Source organism: Anomaloglossus baeobatrachus, chromosome 5 (genome assembly GCF_048569485.1).
Source record: "Anomaloglossus baeobatrachus isolate aAnoBae1 chromosome 5, aAnoBae1.hap1, whole genome shotgun sequence".
Classification (NCBI taxonomy): domain Eukaryota; kingdom Metazoa; phylum Chordata; class Amphibia; order Anura; family Aromobatidae; genus Anomaloglossus; species Anomaloglossus baeobatrachus.
Window position 1 is genome coordinate 109148902 of NC_134357.1, and position 25758 is coordinate 109174659.

At 48.9% G+C, this 25758-nt stretch overlaps 1 protein-coding gene across 4 annotated transcripts in view; it reads left to right on the forward strand.

Moving 5' to 3' along the window:
- Positions 1-25758, forward strand: part of PCGF5 (polycomb group ring finger 5) — a 169227-nt gene that overhangs the window by 83820 nt on the left and 59649 nt on the right. For all 4 annotated transcript variants that reach the window (XM_075348753.1, XM_075348756.1, XM_075348755.1 and 1 more), the window contains exon 2: positions 16133-16439. In XM_075348753.1, coding sequence (XP_075204868.1) covers positions 16328-16439 — 112 coding nt within the window. In that variant the 5' untranslated portion in view covers positions 16133-16327. The remainder of the gene's footprint in view (positions 1-16132; positions 16440-25758) is intronic.

The following is a 25758-nucleotide window of genomic DNA, read 5'->3' on the forward strand; positions in this document are numbered from 1 at the left end:
GACGGATAGAGAGAGACACAGACAAAGACAGACGTTGAAAGAGACAGACAGAGACCGACGGGGAAAGAGACAGACGGGCAAAAAGACAAACCTGGAAAGAGACAGCCCTGGAAGGAGACAGCCGGGCAAAGAGACAGACCTGGAAAGAGACAGACCTGGAAAGAGTCAGACAGGGAAAGAGTCAGACAGGGAAAGAGTCAGACAGGGAAAGAGTCAGACAGGGAAAGAGTCAGACAGGGAAAGAGTCAGACAGGGAAAGAGTCAGACAGGGAAAGAGTCAGACAGGGAAAGAGTCGGCCCTGGAAAGAGACAGATGGGGAAAGAGACAGATGGGGAAAGAGACAGATGGGGAAAGAGACAGATGGGGAAAGAGACAGATGGGGAAAGAGACAGACCTGAAAAGAGACAGACCTAGAAAGAGACAGACAGGGAAAGAGTCAGACAGGGAAAGAGTCAGACAGGGAAAGAGTCAGACAGGGAAAGAGTCGGCCCTGGAAAGAGACAGACGGGCAAAGAGACAGCCCTGGAAAGAGACAGATGGAGAAAGAGACAGACCTGAAAAGAGACAGACCTGGAAAGAGACAGACCTGAAAGAGACAGACAGGGAAAGAGTCGGTCCTGGAAAGAGTCGGCCCTGGAAAGAGTCGGCCCTGGAAAGAGTCGGCCCTGGAAAGAGTCGGCCCTGGAAAGAGTCGGCCCTGGAAAGAGTCGGCCCTGGAAAGAGTCGGTCCTGGAAAGAGGCGGCCCTGGAAAGAGGCGGCCCTGGAAAGAGGCGGCCCTGGAAAGAGTCGGCCCTGGAAAGAGTCGGCCCTGGAAAGAGTCGGCCCTGGAAAGAGTCGGCCCTGGAAAGAGTCGGCCCTGGAAAGAGTCGGCCCTGGAAAGAGTCGGCCCTGGAAAGAGTCGGCCCTGGAAAGAGTCGGCCCTGGAAAGAGTCGGCCCTGGAAAGAGTCGGTCCTGGAAAGAGGCGGCCCTGGAAAGAGGCGGCCCTGGAAAGAGGCGGCCCTGGAAAGAGGCGGCCCTGGAAAGAGACGGCCCTGGAAAGAGACGGCCCTGGAAAGAGACGGCCCTGGAAAGAGACGGCCCTGGAAAGAGACAGCCCTGGAAAGAGACAGATGGGCAAACAGACAGACGGGCAAAGAGTCAGACGGAGAAAGAGAGAGACAGACACACACATAGAGACAGAGCTAGAGAGAGACAGAGATGGAGACAGACAGACAAATACAGACAGAGACATAGACACAGACAGAGAGACAGACAGCGACTGGGAGAGAGACCGTTACTATCCCAGGCAACGCCCGGGTACTACAGTTAGTTAAATTTATATTATTAACCTGACTTTCATGTTATAGGTTCAAAAAATATTCTATAAATTCGATCTTGTCAAAGTTGTAAAAATTGTTCATGTGTTCAGTGAGATATTGATAAAAGTCTTAGTTTTCACAGGGGGTGTACTCATTTATGCTTAGCACTGTTTATATATATGTCTTACATCATTTATTGGTCCTCTTGGGGACATGAACCAGGGATCACAATACTCTACATACTGTAACATTGGGGTGTACTGTAAAATGACCTGTGAAGCCAAGTCTGTACAAATATGCAGGGCAGAGGAGCTTCAATAGCCCCTCTCCTATATTACCTTGACTGTACTGTAGTGATGTTCAGGACCATAGAAGTTTGATAGTTTAAAAGCCGCAGTTGTGATTGATAGTGGTGTTTGCTTAGTAATTGGACTGGGACGCTAATTATATAATCTTCACTCTATGGCGTGGACATGAATGGCAGATATCTAAAATTGCAGCCTGGGAGGTGTATGGGTTTGGGTACAGTTCTGCACCTTGTATAAAAGGTCAGATTTTGTCTGGGGCTAGATGATGACTTTGGCCATGACATTAATGTATTGTTACCCCTCTGTGAATCACTTGTAAGGCCACATCTGGAAAGATCCTTTATATGTTAATGACCACAGGGACTTATCACAACGGCGTTAGTTATTGCGCTCATTACGCCCTCTTAGCAGAGAGGTGAGCATGCCTCTGACGCTGGGCATTCATTAGCTTGCTTACATGCTAAGGGAGCCGACTAGCCAAGGAAAGTAACGCCCTTGTGACTAGTCCCTGGCCTAATTAGCATATTTCTATAGCTCTTTTATAATTTTCTAATGAACGCAGGGACTAGTTACAAGGGCCTTTATTTCCCCAACTAGTTTGCTCTCTTAGTGCACATGATCAGAAGTTCCAACACTTCCGGTCAAGCGCACTATGAAGCCGGGTGTACATGTACCAGCTTCAGAGAGGTTTAGTGCTTATGACCAGAAGTGCTGGGGACTTCTGATCATGCACACTGACCCTAAGCCCGGCATCTGAGGTGGTGACAGCAGACACAGGTACATATATGCCAATGACGCTGGGTATTGAATAGCATGTTAGCACACCCCTGTGTGTGTGCTAAGAGGACGGACTAGTCGAGGTAAATAACGCCCTTGCGACTAGTCCCTGCGCTCATTAGAATATCTTAAAAGATCTTTAGAAATACTTTTTCTAAAGATCTCTTTATCTTTGCTACTAGATACAGGGACGGTTAGGCAGAAATTAGAATATGCACCCAGAACTGCTCGTGGTTCTGGGTGCATAATGGACCTGATAGGTTCCCTTTAATCCTTCCAAAGACAATACTAATGATCAGGGGGCACTCACTGCGAGTGGAAGAAAAGCAATTCCGGCAGCTAAATAGGAAAGGGTTCTTTACAGTTAGGGCAGTCAGACTGTGGAATGCCCTACCACAAGAGGTAGTAATGGCAGACACTATAACCGCTTTTAAACAAGAGCTGGATGCTTTTCTCACAACAGATGTCATTGTGTGTTATAAATAATTTAGTGATAGAGAATGTATAACTGGTGGAGAAAGGTTGAACTTGATGGACCAAAGTCTTTTTTTATCCTATATAACTATGTAACTTGTTATGCGAGCAAAGTTCACAAAGTGTCTCTTCTACATTACAGCGCAATACAAGTGAATAGGGTCACATTGTGACTGAGAGATACAAAAATTCCAACACAGTTGGACCTCTTGTGATTTTCTTGTTGTAATCCCCTTCAGGTCGCAATATGACCCCATTCACTTGTATTGCACTGTGATGTAGCAATGACACCTAACAAGCTTTATTCACGCGACTAGTGTCGCCACAGTACACTGTGTGCAGAATTATTAGGCAAATGAGTATTTTGATCACATGATACTTTTTATTCATGTTGTCCTACTTCAAGCTGTATAGGCTTGAGAGCCAACTACCAATTAAGTAAATCAGGTGATGTGCATCTCTGTAATGAGGAGGGGTGTGGTGTAATGACATAAACACCCTATATAAGGGGTGCTTAAAGGGAACCTGTCATCAGAAATTTCGCCCAAAACGTAAAAGATTCCCCCTCTGCAGCTCCTGGGCTGCATTCTAGGAAGGTCCCTGTTATTATTGTGCCCCATGTGAGACCAAAATAAAGCCTTTATAAAGTGCTACCTTTTTGTATGCAGCTTCTGTAAATGGGACACGGGGGCGGGCTCTCTGCCGTCCGTTATTCTGCCTCCTGGTCCTGTATGCCGCCCCCATCGCTCCTTTCCATATCTGATGCACCGCCCACTGCTCCAGCCATCCACGCGCATGCCCAGTGCCAGTCTCACGGGACTGAGCAGTGTGACCGCTGGTGACGTGTGCGCAGACAAGTGATTATGGGCGGGACTGTGACTGTTATCAGCAAGTACCCGCCCATAATCTCGTGAGCGCGCAAACCTCTCCAGCGGTCACACTGAGCTCAGTGTAGATGCTAGACTGTATGGGCTGCTTCCAGGGATGACGTCCCTTTGTCACGTGATAGTATTTTGAACACGCCCCTATCACGTGACAAAGGGACGTCATCCCTGGAAGCAGCCCATACAGTCTAGCATCTACACTGAGCTCAGTGTGACCGCTGGAGAGGTTTGCGCACTCACGAGATTATGGGCGGGTACTTGCTGATAACAGTCACAGTTCCGCCCATAATCACTTGTCTGCGCACATGTCACCAGCGGTCACACTGCTCAGTCCCGTGAGACTGGCACTGGGCATGCGCGTGGATGGCTGGAGCAGTGGGCGGTGCATCAGATATGGAAAGGAGCGATGGGGGCGGCATACAGGACCAGGAGGCAGAATAACGGACGGCAGAGAGCCCGCCCCCGTGTCCCATTTACAGAAGCTGCATACAAAAAGGTAGCACTTTATAAAGGCTTTATTTTGGTCTCACATGGGGCACAATAATAACAGGGACCTTCCTAGAATGCAGCCCAGGAGCTGCAGAGGGGGAATCTTTTAGCTTTTGGGCGAAATTTCTGATGACAGGTTCCCTTTAATTATTAGGCAACTTCCTTTCCTTTGGCAAAATGGGTCTGAAGAGAGATTTGACGGGCTCTGAAAAGTCCAAAATTGTGAGATGTCTTGCAGAGGGATGCAGCAGTCTTGAAATTGCCAAACTTTTGAAGCGTGATCACCGAACAATTAAGCGCTTCATGGCAAATAGCCAACTGGGTCGCAAGAAGCGTGTTGGGCAAAAAAGGCGCAAAATAACTGCCCATGAATTGAGGAAAATCAAGCGTGAAGCTGCCAAGATGCCATTTGCCACCAGTTTGGCCATATTTCAGAACTGCAACGTTACTAGAGTATCAAAAAGCACAAGGTGTGCCATACTCAGGGAGATGGCCAAGGTAAGGAAGGCTGAAAAACGACCACCTTTGAACAAGAAACATAAGATAAAATGTCAAGACTGGGCCAAGAAATTTCTTAAGACTCATTTTTCAAAGGTTTTCTGCACTGATGAAATGAGAGTGACTCTTGATGGGCCAGATGGATGGGCGAGAGGCTGGATCAGTAAAGGGCAGAGAGCTCCACTCCAACTCAGACGCCAGCAAGGTGAAGGTGGATACTGGTGTGCGCTGGTATCTTCAAAGATGGACTTGAGGGACCTTTTCGGGTTGAGGATGGAGTGAAGCTCAACTCCCAGACCTTCTGCCAGTTTCTGGAAGACAACTTCTTCAAGCAGTGGTACAGGAAGAAGTCAGTATCGTTCAAGAAAAACATAATTTTCATGCAGGACAATGCTCCATTACATGCATCCAACTACTCCACAGCGTGGCTGGCCAGTAAAGGTCTAAAAGATGAAAAAATAATGACATGGCACCCCTTGTTCACCTGATCTGAACCCCATAGAGAACCTGTGATCCCTCATAAAATGTGAGATCTACAGGGAGGGAAAACAGTACACCTCTCGGAACAGTGTCTAGAGGCTGTGGTGGCTGCTGCATGCAATGTTGGTTGTAAACAGATCAAGCAACTGACAGAATCTATGGATGGTCGGCTGCTGAGTGTCATCAGAAAGAAAGGTGGCTATATTGGTCACTAATTTTTTGGGGTTTTTGCATGTCAGAAATGTTTATTTCTAAATTTTGTGCAGTTATATTGGTTTACCTGGTGAAAATAAACAAGTGAGATGGGAATATATTTGGTTTTTATTAAGTTGCCTAATAATTCTGCACAGTATTAGCTACCTGCACAAACAGATATCCTCCTAAGATAGCCAAATCTAAAAAAAACCACTACAACTTCCAAAAATATTAAGCTTTGATATTTATGAGTCTTTTGGGCTGATTGAGAACATAGTTGTTGATCAATAATAAAAAAATCCTGTAAAATACAACTTGCCTAATAATTCTGCACACAGTGTAGTTATTGAATGCTTTTTATTGGCTGAGAGCTCACTATAACCTGTATGCCCATACAGCAGGGTGTGAGGGTGCAGCGGATTGACAATATGTGTCTGTTGCACATTTTTTTCTTTATTGCAAAATCCATAGCAGAGAATGAGGATTTCCTTGCGGAAATACTATAAATTTGCAGCACATCTTACCTTTGGAAAAGATGAAATCCGCTGAATAAAATGACATCCTGTGGACTTCAGATCTGCAGGGCAGGATTTGTCCACTGTGGATTTTATCTTCAACGTATGGATAAGAATTTGTGACATCTCTTCCTCATTGCTGCTACTTTAATCCTCTGCATAACTGCCTTGTGAATATACATATAGCAGAAAATATTGTAGTGAACCTGTCACCATAACCCTGCTGGCATCGAGTTATAGAGCAGGAAGAGCTGTAATGAATATACTCTAATAATAATTATCTTTATTTCTTTATCGTTCCTATGGGAGACCCAGACATTGGGTGTATAGCTTCTGCCTCCGGAGGACACACAAAGTACTACACTTAAAAGTGTAGCTCCTCCCTCTGAGCTTATACACCCCCTGGAGAACCAGATCTAGCCAGTTTATCGCTTTGTGTTCAGGAGGCATACATCCACACATGCATTCTCATCTGATTTTTGATTTTTGGAAAGAGTTTGAAGAAAAAGCGGGTCCAAGTCTGGACACCCGGCATGTCCCTTCTCACCCCACTGTGTCGGCGGTGTTGTTAAGGTTGATTCCAAGGCTGGAGCCTTACATGCCGCGCTCCTTCACCATCCCTCCTGGGCTCTGGCTTGAAGTGGGAGCCAGCACGGTTCTCCATGCTTGGCAGGAGACCGGTCTCCATCCGCAGCCCTTCAGGATCCTGCTGGACCGGAGCACTCATCCCCAGGGACATGGCCCTGCGTCTCAGCAAGCTAAGTACCTGAGGCGTTTATATATGGGGGTCCCTGTACTTTATTGTTGTGGGAGAGTGTGCTGATTGTGTTTTATGACATTTCCGGCGGGTTCCCTGACTGTCGCCTGAGAACCGCGCCGATGGTGCCTGCGCCGGCCGCACCGCTCAAATTTAGGCCCCGGCTTCGCCGGAGGCCTAGTTTCAGTTTCTCTGCCCTCGCATGTCACTCATGCAGAGGGACAGGCTCGGCTCCGCCCAGCGGCTGTTCTGCACAGGGGAGGGACACTCCTCTCTGCAGTGTATGTCCCCTCCCCTGTAGGTCTCTATGGCCCTCCAGATCCCGCTCCCAAGCAAGTCCCGCCCCCTCTCTTCGCTCCGGCGGCCATTTTCTCAGCGTTCTCTCTGCGATCAGTCATTGCAGCGCTGATCTGCAGCATCTCTGCTGAGGTGCTGTGCTTGGGGGTCCGGGCTTCGGGATCTGGAGGGCACACAACACCGCTCCAGCGGTCTGGTAAGCCACAACCTCTGGTTGTGGACCTCTGTATATACTCTCTGGGGGTCATTCTCTGGCAGAGCCCCCACTCCAGCAGCATGTCTCACACGAGGAGCAAGGCTCCAAAGCTGTATTCAGTATGCACTGCATGTAAGCTCCTACTGCCTGAATCGAGCATCTATCCACATTGTGATGCCTGCTCTAACCTGACGGTGCCTCAGCCTGGAGTCTCACTCCCAGTGGTCTCTCAGGCTGCTCCTGCTCCTGTGCCTGAACCTTCGGCTTGGGTAGAAGCCTTTTCTAGGTCTATCTCCCAGTCTTTTGCTGACTCCATGGGACATCTGTCCAGGACTTTGCTGAACATGCATCAGCTCCCTTCACAGGGTGCCTCTGCTGCTAGGGGTCTCTCAGGACCGGAGCTCACAGAGGATTTATCATCTGGTCCCAGACCCCGTCCTTCTAAAAAGAGACGCAGGGTTCCCTCTCCTTCCTCGTCCCGCGGCTCTGATTCAGGAGCTGACTCGCAGGACGAGGAGGATGCCTTTACGGGGGGCTCGGAGGCTAACTCCATGTACCCCATTGATCTGTCCGAAAGTGACTCAGATGTCAGTGATTTGATTGCGTCCATTAATTCTGTACTGGATCTCAATCCGCCAGTATCAGAGGAGCAACCCTCTCTGGCAGAAAAGCACCAGTTTACCTCGCCTAAAAGGGCAAAGAGTGTGTTCTTTAACCACTCCAGTTTTCAGGCCGCTGTGACCAAGCCCAGGGCCTGTCCTGACAAACGCTTCCCAAAGCGTGGTTCTGATGACCGTTTTCCCTTTCCACCTGAGGTGGTCAAGGAGTGGGCTCATTCCCCAAAGGTAGACCCCCCGGTGTCTAGACTCTCAGCCCGGACCGTTGTATCGGTGGCTGATGGCACCTCTCTTAAGGATTCCACTGACCGCCAGATTGACCTTCTGGCCAAATCTGTATATGAAGCGTCAGGGGCCTCGTTCTCCCCGACTTTTGCAGCAGTGTGGGCTCTCAAAGCCATCTCTGCTTCTTTGGAGGGGATGCATTCCCTCGCCAGGGAATCTATGCCCGAAATGGTTACCTTAACTTCCCAAGCTTCAGCTTTTTCATCCTATGCCATGTCTGCCATGCTTGAGGCTTCTCACCGCACTGCGGTGGCTTCGGCTAATTCCCTCGCTATCCGCAGGATCTTGTGGCTTCGAGAGTGGAAGGCAGATGCTTCTTCAAAGAAGTACCTTGCTGGACTCCCTTTTGCTGGGTCCCGGCTGTTCGGTGAACAGCTGGATGAAATTATTAAGGAAGCTACTGGCGGGAAGAGTACTTCCATGCCACAAACCAAAACCAGGAAACCTGTCCAGGGCAGGAATCAGTCGAGGTTTCGTTCCTTTCGTTCCTCCAACTGGTCGTCCTCTAAGCCCTCGGCCTCGTCCACTAACTCAGCCAAGGACCAGAAATCCAACTGGCGCCCAAAAGCGCGTCCACAAAAGACCGCAGGAGGTGCTGCTACTAAGGCAGCCTCCTCGTGACTATCTGTCCGCGCCAGCAACGTCCTTAGTCGGTGGCAGGCTCTCCCACTTTGGCGACGCGTGGTTTCAACACGTCTCCGATCAGTGGGTGCGGGATATCATCTCCCATGGCTACAGGATAGAATTCTCTTCCAGCCCGCCAAACAGATTTTTTCTGTCAACTCCCCCCTGCTCCAAGGCCGCCGCCTTCTCTCAGGCCGTGGCATCCTTGCAGGCCAACGGAGTAATTGTACCGGTTCCCGCCCAGGAACGGTTCAGAGGTTTCTACTCAAATCTCTTCCTAGTCCCCAAAAAGGACGGTTCCTTCCGGCCCATCCTGGATCTCAAGCTTCTCAACAAGCATGTTCAGGTGCGGCATTTTCACATGGAGTCTCTGCGATCAGTCATTGCCTCAATGACCCAAGGGGATTTCCTGGCATCCATCGACATCAGAGATGCCTATCTGCATGTGCCAATTGCAGTTTCACACCAGCGTTGGCTACGTTTTGCAATCGGAGAGGAACATTTCCAATTCGTGGCTCTCCCCTTCAGGTTAGCCACGGCCCCTCGGGTATTCACCAAGGTCATGGCAGCTGTGATTGCGGTTCTGCAGGGGTTGGCAGTGATTCCTTACCTGGACGACCTTCTAGTCAAGGCTTCATCCAGCGCAGACTGTCAGCAGAGTGTCTCGCTCACTCTCGCCACTCTAGCCCAATTCGGGTGGCTTGTCAATCTTCCCAAGTCCACTCTGACTCCGACCCAGAGTCTCACGTACCTAGGGATGCAGTTCGAGACTCTGCCGGCACTTGTGAAGTTGCCCTTAGTCAAACAGCAGTCTCTGTTGCCCTAAGTCAAAGTTGCCCTTAGTCAAACAGCGGTGCGCTCTCTGCTGAGGCCCCGCCGTTATTCCCTCAGGCGCCTGATGCAGGTGCTGGGTCAGATGGTGGCGTCCATGGAGGCTGTTCCCTTTCCCCAGTTCCATCTGCGTCCCCTGCAGCTGGACATTCTCCGCTGTTGGGACAAGCGGCCTTCCTCCTTGCACAGGTTAGTGGCTCTGTCGCCACAGACCAGGAACTCTCTTCAGTGGTGGCTTCGGCCCCTCTCTCTGTCTCAGGGCCGCTCCTTTCTGGCCCCGTCCTGGGTGATCCTCACCACGGATGCCAGCCTATCCGGCTGGGGAGCGGTACATCTCCACCACCGAGCGCAGGGCACTTGGACTCCGTCCAAGTCAGCCCTTTTGATCAATGTGCTGGAAACCAGAGCCGTGCTTCTGGCTCTCCTAGCTTTTCACCACCTGTTGGCGGGCAAGCACATCCGAGTCCAGTCAGACAACGCGACAGCGGTTGCCTACATCAATCACCAAGGCGGGACATGCAGCCGCCTGGCAATGTTGGAGGTTCAACGCATCCTTCAATGGGCGGAGGACTCCAAGTCCACCATATCCGCAGTCCACATTCCAGGCGTGGAAAACTGGGAGGCAGATTTTCTCAGCCGCCAAACCGTGGACAGTGGCGAGTGGTCCCTGCACCCGGCAGTTTTTCAGTCAATCTGCCGCAAATGGGGCACTCCGGACGTGGATCTAATGGCTTCCCGTCACAACAACAAAGTTCCCATTTACGTGGCTCGCTCCCACGATCCTCAGGCATTCGCCGCAGACGCTCTGGTTCAAGACTGGTCCCAGTTTCGTCTGTCCTACGTGTTCCCCCCTCTAGCTCTCTTGTCCAGAGTCCTGCGCAAGATCAGAATGGAGGGCCGTCGAGTCATCCTTATTGCTCCGGACTGGCCCAGGCGAGCTTGATACCCAGACCTGCTCCATCTGTCCGTAGAGGTGCCGTGGCATCTTCCGGACCGTCCAGACCTTCTCTCACAAGGTCCGTTTTTCCGCCAGAATTCTGCGGCTCTCAGATTGACGGCGTGGCTCTTGAGTCCTGGATCTTGACGGCTTCTGGTATCCCTCCTGAAGTCATCTCCACTATGACTCGGGCCCGTAAGTCTTCATCCGCCAAGATCTATCACAGGGCTTGGAAAACTTTCCTGTCCTGGTGTCGCTCTTCCGGCCATCCTCCTTGGCCATTCTCCTTGCCGACCCTTCTGTCTTTTCTACAGTCCGGTCTGCAGCTAGGACTGTCCCTCAACTCTCTCAAGGGACAAGTCTCAGCTCTGTCAGTACTGTTCCAGCGGCGTCTCGCTCGGCTGGCTCAGATCCGCACCTTCATGCAAGGCGCGTCTCACATCATTCCGCCTTACCGGCGGCCCTTGGATCCCTGGGACCTTAATTTGGTTCTCACGGTTTTGCAGAAACCCCCCTTTGAGCCTCTTAGGGAGGTCTCTTTGCATCGTCTTTCTCAGAAAGTGGTCTTTTTAGAGGCCATAACTTCCCTCAGGAGAGTCTCCGATTTGGCTGCGCTCTCTTCGGAGTCACCTTTTTTGATTTTTCATCAAGATAAGGTGGTTCTCCGTCCGACTCCGGACTTTCTTCCTAAGGTGGTCTCTCCTTTCCACCTTAACCAGGACATTACCCTACCTTCCTTTTGTCCGGCTTCTGTTCATCGCTTTGAAAAAGCGTTGCATACTCTGGATCTGGTGCGTGCTCTCCGGATCTATGTGTCTCGCACCGCTGCTCTTAGGCGGTGCACCTTTCTTTTTGTGCTAACCACAGGTCAGCGCAAGGGCCTTTCTGCTTCTAAGCCGACTTTAGCCCGTTGGATTAGGTCGACCATTTCGGATGCCTATCAGTGTTCTCAGGTGCCTCCCCCGCCGGGGATTAAGGCACACTCGACCAGAGCTGTCGGTGCCTCTTGGGCTTTCAGGCACCAGGCTACGGCTCTACAAGTCTGTCAGGCTGACACTTGGACTAGCCTGCATACCTTTTCGAAGCACTACCAAGTGCATGCTCATGCTTCGGCAGATGCGAGCTTGGGCAGACGCATCCTTCAGGCGGCTGTCGCCCATTTGTGAAGTTAGGCTCCGCCTACTTCTCAGTTTTTTCTGTTTATTCCCACCCATGGACTGCTTTGAGACATCCCATTGTCTGGGTCTCCCATAGGAACGATAAAGAAAAAGAGAATTTTGTTTACTTACCGTAAATTCTTTTTCTTATAGTTCCGTATTGGGAGACCCAGCACCCTCCCTGTTGCCTGTTGGCAATTTTCTTGTTCCGTGTGTTATCACCGGCTGTTGTCGTGAACAGAGTCTCCGGTTGTTCCGGTTCTTGCTCTGTTTTACTTGTGGGTGGCTATTCTCCTTCAGCTTTTGCACTAAACTGGCTAGATCTGGTTCTCCAGGGGGTGTATAGGCTCAGAGGGAGGAGCTACACTTTTAAGTGTAGTACTTTGTGTGTCCTCCGGAGGCAGAAGCTAAACACCCATTGTCTATTGTCTGGGTCTCCCAATACGGAACTATAAGAAAAAGAATTTACGGTAAGTAAACAAAATTCTCTTTTTTTATATTGCACCAACATATTCAGTAACGCTTTACATACATCAGCAACACTGTCCCCATTGGGGCTCACAATCTAAAGTCCCTGTATGTCTTTGGAGTGTGGGAGGAAACCCTCGCAAACACGGGGAGAACATACAAACTCCTTGCAGATGGTTTCCTTGGTGGAATTTTAACCCAGGACCCCAGCACTCCAAGGCTGCAGTGCTAACCACTGAGCCACCGTGCCACCCAAACTCTAATTTGTATTTATTAAAAGCTGTAACTCTTGATTCAAAATTCTACTCTTTTAGGGTTTAGGTGTCAAGTGGAGGTGTTACTTAATGTTTAACAGCCTTCAATGTAATGACATGCATAAACAGCTGTCAGTCAATGATTAGGACCACCCCCGGACTCTTCAGCTCACTATGAGCAGGGATTTGCTTATCCATTGCTCTGTACTACTGACAAATCAGACTACATTTCCACATTAAGTTTATTTTGAAGGGGTCGTCCACCCCAGAGTGTGTAATGTTCAAACCGTTATGATTTGCCTCCGCTTAGCAGTTCCAGTGCTTATCGTTACACCCAAGTATGCAATTTGTATAGTAATGAGCGCAGGCTGACTATAGACTCCACCACTTCTTTCACTGTTGTATTGAGAGAGAGGCAGCTGAGGCTCTAATCGGCGGGTGACTACAACTCTGCAAATCACTTCATTGTAATGGAGTCAGCTGGGGGGGGTCACACAAATATCTGACAGCTGCCACCAATTTGTCACGAACAGCACTTTGCTGACCCCAATTGTCTGGACAATTCCTCAACTGTCCGACGATTAATGGATGAGGCCGCGGCTGTTTCCTCTACTAGGCCGATTATTGGGAAGTCACAATTAGGGTATAGTATATATACAATCAATTCCAATGCATGGAATATATATATACCTTGGTACAGTCACTGCCTACCCCACATTTACAAAAGCAACTATTATTAGCTGTCACCACTAGTCGTTTTACAGGCCAATTGGACATCTATTACAGGTAGCGTACATCTTCGGGGATGCAGTTTATAGAGCAAGAGGAACAAAGCTATTAAATTTTATATATCTAACCCGAAACTAGGCAGTGTTTAAAAAATATACAAAAGATGTTAGAAAGGGGAGCAAACTACTGCAGCATATATGTTACATAAAATAAAAGGGATAAAAAAAAGAAAATTTCTAAACCTGACGCCACTGAAATAGCTTCAGAGAGGAAGGAGGTACTCCTCAGGAAAAAAGGACAGAACCCACATAGGATGTTAGGTGTACATCATTAGCGGAACAGAGAGTACAGGGTAGGGTAGTAGACAGGTGATGGAAGGCATGTAGTGTGGTGCAGAGTTTTGTGTATGAGAGTGATAAGTTTATATTGTACTTTGTAGTGGATGGGCAACCAGTGCAATTACTGGAACAAGAATGGAGGCATCGATGAAGTGGCTGGACAGAAATATGACCCTGATTGCTGAATTCAGAATAAATTGGAGAGGAGAAAGTTTAGTAGGAGGGAGATTGATTAGAAGAGAGTTGCAATAGTCCAGACGAGAATGAATAAGAGTGACAGTACTAGAGTCAAAGGTGAGCTGGATTCCAGGGATATTTTTTGAGGTTAAGGTGACATATTTAGCTAGAGGGAGGAAATGATGATGTTAGAGATTGCAGACAATCACTGGTATTTTGTACTTATGGATGTTGATATAACAGGAATGTACAGCAATCTGAAAGGCAGAAGTGGTAAAATAACGATTCTGCTATCACTTGTAGGCGAGACATAACCAAGAACTTGACTCACAGCTGCTGAAATGTCCATGCCACTGATATCCCAGACCTTTAGAATAATGTCCATTAATGGCTGATGTTAATAAAAGACTTATTGACAGTCATTGAGGGGTTATTGATTACAAAAGAGTTAATGAAACAGATGAGCTGGCGGTCAATGTTGTTGAAGATGATTTAAGTAGTTTTTCAGGATAAATGCACAGTTTAGCAAACTGAGTGTGGGATAAAAGTATTGCTAAAGCTATGAAAGAGCCACATATCTCTAATAAGATATATTATAATGTTTCTTATATTTGCTTGTAGTATTCATTTATGCAAAGTGTGTTGAAACAGCAGAGACCATTTAAAGGTGTATATTCACATATGCAGTTTTATGAGGCAAAGCAAGAAGGGGATCCAAAATGAAGTATTAACTAAAGATCAATCCTTTTCTTCTCCTTTGTCTCTACGTCTGTGCTTGGTTAAAAAAAAATACCATAAAAGTAGTTACAGTAACAACAATTGTGACCCAATAGAGAAAAGTGTTCTCTGATTTCTTTAGCTCATTTGTCAACTTTACCGTACAGTCTGGGACAGAATCAGCAGGCATCTTTACTGTCACTTTTTTCTGGACTGTAATCTATTAATTGACTCATTGATTGCTGCTGCCGTAGGCACATTATCACAGAGGGTATCTACTTTAAAGGTTTTTATTGTATTATAGACTCACTGAACAAACAAAACAAATGCCTGTGTATAACCCACCCTTCCTGACAGAATCCCTGTGATTTTAAAAACCCTATTCTTTCCCTTAGGTTCCGTTACTGCCTATCCTGTGGGGGTCGGCACCCTAGATTAATTAATTGGTGCCCCCACTCCTCGGTGGCTCGCCCTTCCTACTTTTTCCCTACTGCTGTATGTTGGTGGTTGAGGTGTAGGTATAGGCACCTGTGCAGACTTGATGAAAAGATGTGATAGGTATTTAAAAGGGTTAGAACAGTTTTCTTCTCAACACCTGTATAGGAGAGATATAGGGTGATTTAAAACAAGTGTTGACCCACTTAATAAGTTGACCCAATAATATAATAAAGCAGGCACATTGCTGCACTTTCTACGCAGGAAGAAAATACATTGATAAAGTGGATATCCACACCATTCTGTAGAAAACAATAAATGAATGGCGTTCGGCGTTGCACTTGCTGAGTGTCATGGTGGTGTCAGACGCTATTCACACTCCAGAGTCCAACAAACAGCCTGGGTTCCCTTAGTTGCACAGCCTGTCATGGGCGTTGGCTGGATCTGGCTTCACTGTTCTTCAGTACTGCAGGAGTTAATTCCTGCTGGCTTGTGATCATCTGCTGGGAGCTCAGGCTGCTGATTATCATCCTCAGCCGCCTTCACCCTTTATAATGCTCTGGACTCTAGGGCTGAGTGCCAGATATAATTTCTGCCATCTCTGTTCCTGTGGTCATCCAGTCCTAGGGTGATCTACAAGTTGCGGTTCTGCGTGGTGTGTGTTCTGCAGTTGTGCATTTATTTCCTACCCCTTTTGCATTACTCCTCATTTCACATACATTCCCTTCTTTCTGTTTGAGTGCTGTGTGCATGAGTTTTTGTTTACCTTGTCTGTGCTTATTTGTGGGTTTTTTTGTTTCTGGGTTTCCGGCCCACCCCCTGGGTGGGAGGGAGTAGTATCAGGGCTCGGACCTTGGGGCTCGAACGGTCACGCTTGGGGCTCGAACCTATCTACCATTGAGCCTACCTTTTAGATATGGGACAGTGCAGGGGCCCCAGTCTTAGGGTCAGCCTAGGAGCCCCTGTTCCTTCAGTATATACCCCCTGACAATGAACAGCTACAATATTTTCCAAGAAGATCAGAATATTCATCACTGCTCCCGTATATCACACAAAAGAGTAGCTTACTGACTCACGTACCTGATGGTAGCCATTAGAGCTCTGATTTGGGGTTGTCTCCTCTTATTTTGAGGCCTCTTGGAAGAATAATTCTGCCTGATTAGGTATTATTACTGTGCCTCTGTATGGCTCCATTGTTTGCAGATGTGTCATTCAGGAGCATAGACTAGATGTCACCCCTGTAAGAGCGGTAAAGGCTGCCATTTCCATGGTGTGTTAGCTCCTGACTGTATTAGGTGTATATTATATATATTCTATCACTATTCGGTTCGGTATCTGTCATCCCCATGATCCGGTTTCTGCGGTGGGATTTATCTTTGTCTCTCCTTGCAGGAGCCCGGAGGTGTAACACACTTTAAAGAGCCAAAGGCAAATTGAAGCAATGAACATTATTTCAGTGAAGTTCATCTTGAGGACAATCCTCACGTGGAGAAAAATGTGAGAAATTCAAGAGAGACATTCAAATCCGTGTCCTTTCTTCCATCTCTGCCTGTGTCCAGGGATCATCTGTCTCCTGGCATCTTGTCAATGGCAACCCAAAGAAGGCGCTTTGTAAAAGAGTTCAACCCGTACATCACTTGTTATATCTGTAAAGGCTATCTTATCAAGCCAACGACCGTCACAGAGTGCCTGCACACATGTAAGTATTGAAAAACCCAAATTATGAGCCGGAGTATAAGTTGGTATATGTGCAATAGGAGCACGTTCACACTGTAGCCATGTCACAGACAAAACCCAAGAGAAAACTACAAAATGATCATTATATACTCTATATAAAGTAAATAGTAGTAGTACATTTAAAGGAAACCAGTCAGGTCAAAAAAAGCGTTATAACCTACAAGCAGGAGCCTGTGTGAGCTAGTAACCCCTTCCTACCCATCCCTGTGTTGTAATATTGTGTAATATGAAAGTAATAAAATAAGTTTTTTCTTTTTCGCTCTATTGGGAGACCCAGACAATTGGGTGTATAGGCTATGCCTCCGGAGGCCGCACAAAGTACTACACTTAAAAGTGTTAGGCCCCTCCCCTTCTGCCTATACACCCCCCGTGCTCCCACGGGCTCCTCAGTTTTTTGCTTTGTGCGAAGGAGGTCAGACACGCACAGCACAGCTCCACAGATTAGTCAGCAGCAGCTGCTGACTATGTCGGATGGAAGAAAAGTGGGCCCATATAGGGCCCCCAGCATGCTCCCTTCTCACCCCACTCTTGTCGGCGGTGTTGTTAAGGTTGAGGTATCCATTGCGGGTACGGAGGCTGGAGCCCACATGCTGCTTTCCTTCCCCATCCCCCTCTGGGCTCTGGGTGAAGTGGGATCTTACCGGTCTCCAGGCACTGAGACCGTGCTCCATCCACAACTCCTGTGGAGCCTGATGGATAGGAGCCGAGTATCGTTCAGGGACATCGTTCAGGGACATGGCCCTGCATCTTGGAGGTACTCTGTATCCCTGTGGGGACCGCGCACGGCATCACCTCAGCTTTGCTGGGTGTGCTAGTGCACCGGGGACCGCGGCGCTGACCGGGTCTATATGTGCCATTACACACTCAGCGTCGCTGTGTGTTTATATGTAAGGGCTACCGCACTAACCGCCGCTGCCATGGGACACTGCGGCGCGGCTGGGACTTGTAGTTCGCCGGGGACTTTCACGCCGGCCGCGCTTTTACGGCGGCCGCGTTTATTACTAGAGTCCCCGGCTTCCTTGCGGCCTAGTTTACTTTTCTCCCGCCCTCAGCCCTGACAGGCAGGGGGAAGGGCGGGACGCTGCACGGAGCGAGCAGCTCTGAGGGCTGGAGTATGATTTACATACTCCACCCCCCTCACTGTGCACGGTGTGAGCACCAGTTCGCGCTCTTTCTCGGCCACGCCCACAGCTCCCTCATCTCGTCAGGACGCCGCAGCCATTCCTGTCAGCTCCACCGACGCTGCAGAAGAGGGACAAGTCCTGGGAGACCCAGACACGGTCTCTGGTGGCCTCACAACCGCTTTAGGCGGCTGGTAAGCAGCACCTGTTGGTGCTAGCCCCATGGTGCTGTAGTGTATTGGTACATTATTTGTGTATCATATATACTTTACACTGTATGAGCACAGTGCATTCTGGCTATATTCCCTTTTGTGTAACTCAAGGAAAACTATAGCATGGCAGTGTTCGACCCCTGTGCCACTTCTTCAGCCGGAGCCTATGCTAAGAGGGGCCCAGGGGGAGACACCTGTTGACACTGTCCAGGTGACGGGGACTGAGTTTGCTAAACTCTCTGAGACTATGGCTAAGATACTAGAAGCCTTGCAGTCCAGGCCGGTATCTCAGCAACGGGACCCTGTTGAATCGTTGTTCCCGGGCCCCCCTCAGTTGGACCAACAATGTCCTCCCGGGGTATCTCCTACATCCCAGTCTGAGGGTTCTGACTTAGACCCCAGCCCCAGATTGACTAAGCGGGCTCGCTTAGAATTTCCCTCGACATCATATTGTTTAGGGTCTCAGCGGGGGGAATCTTTGGTTGATGATGCGGAGACAGCTGATCAGGATTCTGATCCTGAGAGCGCTCTCAATCTTAATACTCCAGACGGGGACGCCATATTGAACGATCTTATTGCGTCCATCCATCAGTTGCTGGATATTTCTCCCTCAGCCCCTCCGGCGGAGGAGTCAGCTTCTCAGCAGGAGAAATTTCGTTTCAGGTTTCCCAAGCGGACACAGAGTATGTTTCTAGACCACTCTGATTTCAGAGAGGCAATCCAGAATCACCATGCTTGTCCAGATAAGCGTTTTTCTAAGCGCCTTAAGGATACACGTTATCCTTTCCCCCCGGACGTGGTTAAAGGTTGGACTCAATGTCCCAAAGTGGATCCTCCAATCTCCAGACTGGCGGCTAGATCCATACTTGCAGTGGAAGATGGGGCCTCGCTCAAAGATGCCACTGACAGGCAGATGGAGCTCTGGTTGAAATCCATCTATGAAGCTATCGGAGCTTCTTTTGCCCCAGCATTCGCAGCCGTATGGGCGCTGCAAGCTAACTCAGCAGGTCAAGCGCATATTGAAGCAGCCACTTGCACGGCCGCGCCACAAGTGGCATCCATTACCACCCAGACCTCGGCAATTGCGTCTTACGCTATTAATGCTGTCCTGGACTCTGTGAGCCGTACGGCGGTGGCGACCGCCAATTCGGTGGTACTCCGCAGGGCCTTGTGGCTACGGGAATGGAAGGCAGATTCTGCTTCCAAAAAGCGCTTAACCAGTTTGCCAATTTCTGGCGACAGGCTGTTTGGCGAGCGTCTGGATGAAATCATCAAACAATCCAAGGGAAAGGATACATCCTTACCCCAGCCCAAACAGAACATTCCCCAACAGAGGAGAGGGCAGGCGAGGTTTCGGTCCTTTCGGGGCGCGGGCAGGTCCCAATTCTCCTCGTCCAAAAGGTCTCAGAAAGAACAAAGGAACTCTGATGCATGGCGGTCTAAGTCACGTCCTAAAAAGAACATTGGAGGCACCGCTAACAAGGCGGCTTCCTCATGACTTTCGACCTCCTCTAGTAGCATCCTCGGTCGGTGGCAGGCTCTCCCGCTTTTGCGACGCCTGGCTGCCACAAATAAAAGACCGCTGGGTGAGAGACATTCTGTCTCACGGTTACAAGATAGAGTTCATCTCTCGTCCCCCAACTCGATTCTTCAGGTCTTCTCCGCCTCCCGAGAGAGCCGAGGCTCTTCTGCAGGCGCTGGGCACTCTGAAGGCAGAAGGAGTGGTGGTCCCTGTTCCTCTTCATCAACAGGGCCACGGTTTTTACTCCAACTTGTTTGTGGTCCCAAAGAAGGACGGGTCTTTCCGTCCTGTCCTAGACCTGAAACTTCTCAACAAACACGTAAAGACCAGGCGGTTCCGGATGGAATCCCTTCGCTCCGTCATCGCCTCAATGTCCCAAGGAGATTTCCTTGCATCGATCGATATCAAAGTTGCTTATCTCCACGTTCCGATTGCCCCAGAGCACCAGCGCTTCTTGCGCTTCGCCATAGGAAACGAACACCTGCAGTTCGTGGCACTGCCATTCGGCCTGGCAACAGCCCCACGGGTTTTCACCAAGGTTATGGCTACTGTAGTAGCGGTCCTCCATTCTCAGGGTCACTCGGTGATCCCGTACTTGGACGATCTGTTGATCAAGGCACCCTCTCAAGAGGCATGCCAACACAGCCTCGACGCTACCCTGGAGACTCTCCAGAGTTTCGGGTGGATCATCAATTTTCCAAAGTCAAATCTGACACCGGCCCAATCGCTCACATACCTTGGCATGGAGTTTCATACCCTCTCAGCGATAGTGAAGCTTCCGCTGATCAAGCAGCGGTCACTACAGACAGGGGTACAATCTCTCCTTCAAGGCCAGTCACACCCCTTGAGGCGCCTCATGCACTTCCTGGGGAAGATGGTGGCAGCAATGGAAGCAGTCCCTTTCGCGCAGTTTCACCTGCGTCCTCTTCAATGGGACATCCTACGCAAATGGGACAGGAAGCCGACGTCCCTCGACAGGACCGTCTCCCTCTCTCAGGCGACCAAAGCTTCCCTTCGGTGGTGGCTTCTTCCCACTTCATTATCGAAGGGGAAATCCTTTCTACCCCCATCCTGGGAAGTAGTCACGACGGACGCAAGTCTGTCAGGGTGGGGAGCGGTTTTTCTCCACCACAGGACTCAGGGTACGTGGTCCCGGCAAGACTCCTCGCTTCAGATCAATGTTCTGGAAATTCGGGCAGTGTATCTTGCCCTGAAAGCGTTCCAGCAGTGGCTGGAAGGCAAGCAGATCCGAATTCAGTCGGACAATTCCACAGCGGTGGCATACATCAACCGCCAAGGCGGCACACGCAGTCGACAAGCCTTCCAGGAAGTCCGGCGGATTTTGATGTGGGTGGAAGCCACGGCCTCCACCATATCCGCAGTTCACATCCCAGGCGTGGAAAACTGGGAAGCAGATTATCTCAGTCGCCAGGGCATGGACGCAGGGGAATGGTCCCTTCACCCGGACGTGTTTCAGGAGATCTGTTGCCGCTGGGGGGTGCCGGACGTCGACCTCATGGCGTCCCGGCACAACAACAAGGTACCAACGTTCATGGCACGGTCTCAAGATCCCAGAGCTCTGGCGGCAGACGCCTTAGTTCAGGATTGGTCGCAGTTTCAGCTCCCTTATGTGTTTCCTCCGCTGGCACTGTTGCCCAGAGTGTTACGCAAGATCAGGGCCGACTGCCGCCATCCTCGTCGCTCCAGACTGGCCGAGGAGGTCGTGGTACCCGGATCTGTGGCATCTCACGGTCGGCCAACCGTGGGCACTACCAGACCGACCAGACTTGCTGTCTCAAGGGCCGTTTTTCCATCTGAATTCTGCGGCCCTCAACCTGACTGTGTGGCCATTGAGTCCTGGATCCTAGCGTCTTCAGGGTTATCTCAAAAAGTCATTGCCACTATGAGACAGGCTAGGAAACCAACGTCCGCCAAGATTTATCACAGGACGTGGAAAATTTTCCTGTCGTGGTGCTCTGCTCAGGGTTTTTCTCCCTGGCCATTTGCATTACCTACTTTTCTGTCCTTCCTTCAATCTGGACTGGAAAAGGGTTTGTCGCTCGGTTCCCTTAAGGGACAAGTTTCAGCGCTCTCTGTGTTTTTCCAGAAGCGCCTAGCTAGACTTCCACAGGTACGCACGTTCCATCAGGGAGTTTGTCACATCGTTCCACCTTACAAGCGGCCGTTAGAACCCTGGGATCTAAACAGGGTGCTGATGGTTCTTCAGAAACCACCATTCGAGCCAATGAGAGATATCTCCCTCTCACGACTTTCGCAGAAAGTGGTTTTTCTAGTAGCAGTCACTTCTCTTCGGAGAGTGTCTGAGCTAGCAGCGTTGTCGTGCAAAGCCCCTTTTCTGGTTTTTCACCAGAACAAGGTGGTTCTACGTCCGGTTCCGGAATTTCTCCCTAAGGTGGTATCCCCCTTTCATCTCAATCAGGATATTTCCTTACCCTCTTTTTATCCTCATCCAGTTCACCAATGTGAAAAGGATTTGCACTTGTTAGATCTGGTGAGAGCACTCAGACTCTACATTTCTCGTACGGCGCCCCTGCGCCGCTCGGATGCACTCTTTGTCCTTGTCGCTGGCCAGCGTAAAGGGTCACAGGCTTCCAAATCAACCCTGGCTCGGTGGATCAAGGAGCCAATTATCGAAGCTTACCGTTCGGCTGGGCTTCCGGTTCCCTCAGGGCTGAAGGCCCATTCTACCAGAGCCGTGGGAGCGTCCTGGGCTTTGAGGCACCAGGCTACGGCTCAACAGGTGTGTCAGGCGGCTACCTGGTCGAGCCTGCACACTTTCACGAAGCACTATCAGGTGCATACCTATGCTGCGGCGGATGCCAGCCTAGGTAGACGAGTCCTTCAGGCGGCGGTTGCCCACTTGTAGGAAAGGGCCGTTTTACGGCTCTCTTACGAGGTATTATTTTACCCACCCAGGGACTGCTTTTGGACGTCCCAATTGTCTGGGTCTCCCAATAGAGCGAAAAAGAAGAAGGGAATTTTGTTTACTTACCGTAAATTCCTTTTCTTCTAGCTCTAATTGGGAGACCCAGCACCCGCCCCTGTTTTTTTGTGTACACATGTTGTTCATGTTGAATGGTTTCAGTTCTCCGAGTTTCCTTCGGATTGAAGTTACTTTAAACCAGTTTATAATTATTTTTCCTCCTTCTTGCTTTTGCACCAAAACTGAGGAGCCCGTGGGAGCACGGGGGGTGTATAGGCAGAAGGGGAGGGGCCTAACACTTTTAAGTGTAGTACTTTGTGCGGCCTCCGGAGGCATAGCCTATACACCCAATTGTCTGGGTCTCCCAATTAGAGCTAGAAGAAAAGGAATTTACGGTAAGTAAACAAAATTCCCTTCATTACTTACATATTCCCTATGTAAATGAGCAGGTCTCTAGCCCCATGGGCGTCACATCGCCCTGTGGGCCTTTGCATGTTTTCCATGTTATCACGCCCCTGTGGGCGTGATACCATGGATTTACATGAGCGACGTCACAACTGCTCCTTCAGATTCCCGCGCGCGCACTTACCATTCTTGCAGCCTTCTCATCCTGAATCTTGTCGACTTCAGACGTGGGCTGCGCATGCTCAGAAGACTCCTGCAGATCCGGTCATGCGCAGTGTGCGTCTGAACCCGGCAAGTAAACACCAGGATGAGAAGGCGGCGAGAATGGTAAGTGCACACGCGCGGGATTCTGAAGGAGCTGACGGTGACGTCGCTCATGTAAATCCATGCTATCACGCCCACAGCGGCGTGATACCATGGAAAGTATGCAAACGCCCACAGGGCAATGTGACGCCCATGGGGCTAGAGACCATGCTCAGTTACATAGGGAATATGTAAGTAATAAAATATATTTTATTACTTTGATATTACACAATATTACAACACAGGGATGGATAGGAAGGGGTTACTAGCTCACACATGCTCTTGGTGAAAGGTTAGAACGCTTTTTTGACCTGACAGGTTCCCTTTAAATAACATAGGGCACTTGGTTAACAATGTTTGATCAAAAACAGGAAAAGCCATCCCACCGCAACAAGATGTACCTAGTCGGAACGGTGCTATTTTAGTATATGGCCTTGCCCTTCTCTGCCCTTCTTTGCTCTGATGTCACTGACGCAAGGTAAGGTTTTAATACTAGAGTAGGACCATCACGACTGGGTACATCTTGTCGCAATGGGACGGCTTTTACACTTTTTGATCAAACAATGATAACTAAGTACCCTATGTCCTTTACTTGTAATACTACTATTTACCTATTTATTTTATTGTAGGGTATATGCTCATTTTGTGTTTTTCTCTTGGGTTCTACACATGTAAGTATTGTTTACTATCAGAAGTCAATGGGTCCCTACCTCTTTTTAACCACCTAGATGCTGTGGTTGCTACTGGCAGTGGCATATAGGGGGTGACGATGTAGTAGTTCTCTCTGGGCTGTATGGGAACAACACGGTCACAGTCTACTGCAGCAATATATATCGGAGTTCAAAAGTAGCATGCCGAGAGCAGATGTTTAGGCTTTTCCTTGTTCACACAGAGCAATTTTTTTTTCCCTATGAATCAATCATCTAATTGTGTGAAGTTTCATCATTGCCAAGTGGTGGCTTCATGGAAAGGCCATGCTCTCAATTATAGTGCCTACAAGTAGTTTTCAACCCCCTGCAGATTTAACAGGTTTGATAAGATGCAAATAAGTTAGAGCCTGCAAACTTCAAACAAGAGCAGGATTTATTAACAGATGCATAAATCTTACAAACCAACAAGTTATGTTGCTCAGGTAAATTTTAATACATTTTCAGCATAAAAGTGTGGGTCAATTATTATTCAACCCCTAGGTTTAATATTTTGTGGAATAACCCTTGTTTGCAATTACAGCTAATAATCGTCTTTTATAAGACCTGATCAGGCCGGCACAGGTCTCTGGAGTTATCTTGGCCCACTCCTCCATGCAGATCTTCTCCAAGTTATCTAGGTTCTTTGGGTGTCTCGTGTGGACTTTAATCTTGAGCTCCTTCCACAAGTTTTCAATTGGGTTAAGGTCAGGAGACTGACTAGGCCACTGCAACACCTTGATTTTTTCCCTCTTGAACCAGGCCTTGGTTTTCTTGGCTGTGTGCTTTGGGTCGTTGTCTTGTTGGAAGATGAAATGACGACCCATCTTAAGATCCTTGATGGAGGAGCGGAGGTTCTTGGCCAAAATGTCCAGGTAGGCCGTGCTATCCATCTTCCCATGGATGCGGACCAGATGGCCAGGCTCCTTGGCTGACAAACAGCCCCACAGCATGATGCTGCCACCACCATGTTTGACTGTAGGGATGGTATTCTTGGGGTCGTATGCAGTGCCATCCAGTCTCCAAACGTCACGTGTGTGGTTGGCACCAAAGATCTCGATCTTGGTCTCATCAGACCAGAGAACCTTGAACCAGTCTGTCTCAGAGTCCTCCAAGTGATCATGAGCAAACTGTAGACGAGCCTTGACATGACGCTTTGAAAGTAAAAGGTACCTTACGGGCTCGTCTGGAACGGAGACCATTGCGGTGGAGTACGTTACTTATGGTATTGACTGAAACCAATGTCCCCACTGCCATGAGATCTTCCCGGAGCTCCTTCCTTGCTGTCCTTGGGTTAGCCTTGACTCTTCGGACAAGCCTGGCCTCGGCACGTGTGGAAACTTTCAAAGGCTGTCCAGGCCGTGGAAGGCTAACAGTAGTTCCATAAGCCTTCCACTTCCGGATGATGCTCCCAACAGTGGAGACAGGTAGGCCCAACTCCTTGGAAAGGGTTTTGTACCCCTTGCCAGCCTTGTGACCCTCCACGATCTTGTCTCTGATGGCCTTGGAATGCTCCTTTGTCTTTCCCATGTTGACCAAGTATGAGTGCTGTTCACAAGTTTGGGGAGGGTCTTAATTAGTCAGAAAAGGCTGGAAAAAGAGATAATTAATCCAAACATGTGAAGCTCATTGTTCTTTGTGCCTGAAATACTTCTTAATACTTTAGGGGAACCAAACAGAATTCTGGTGGATTGAGGGGTTTAATAATAAATGACCCTCTGAATAAACTTTCCACAATTTAAAAAAAAAAAAAATATATTCTTTTTTGCTGCAGTGCATTTCACACTTCCAGGCTGATCTACAGTCCAAATGTCACAATTCCAAGTTAATTCCGAATGTGTAAACCTGCTAAATCTGCAGGGGGTTGAATACTACTTGTAGGCACTGTATATACATCGTTAATATCATTTCGGGCAGCAATAACATTTCAACCCCTTCACCCACGATTTTCCATTTTTTATTTTTATTTTTTCCTCCCCTTTTTCTGAGAGCCATAACATTTTTATTTTTCCATCAATATTGCCATGTAAAGGCTTATTTTTTTCTGGATGAGTTGTACTCTTGAAGTAAATCATTAGTTTTACCATA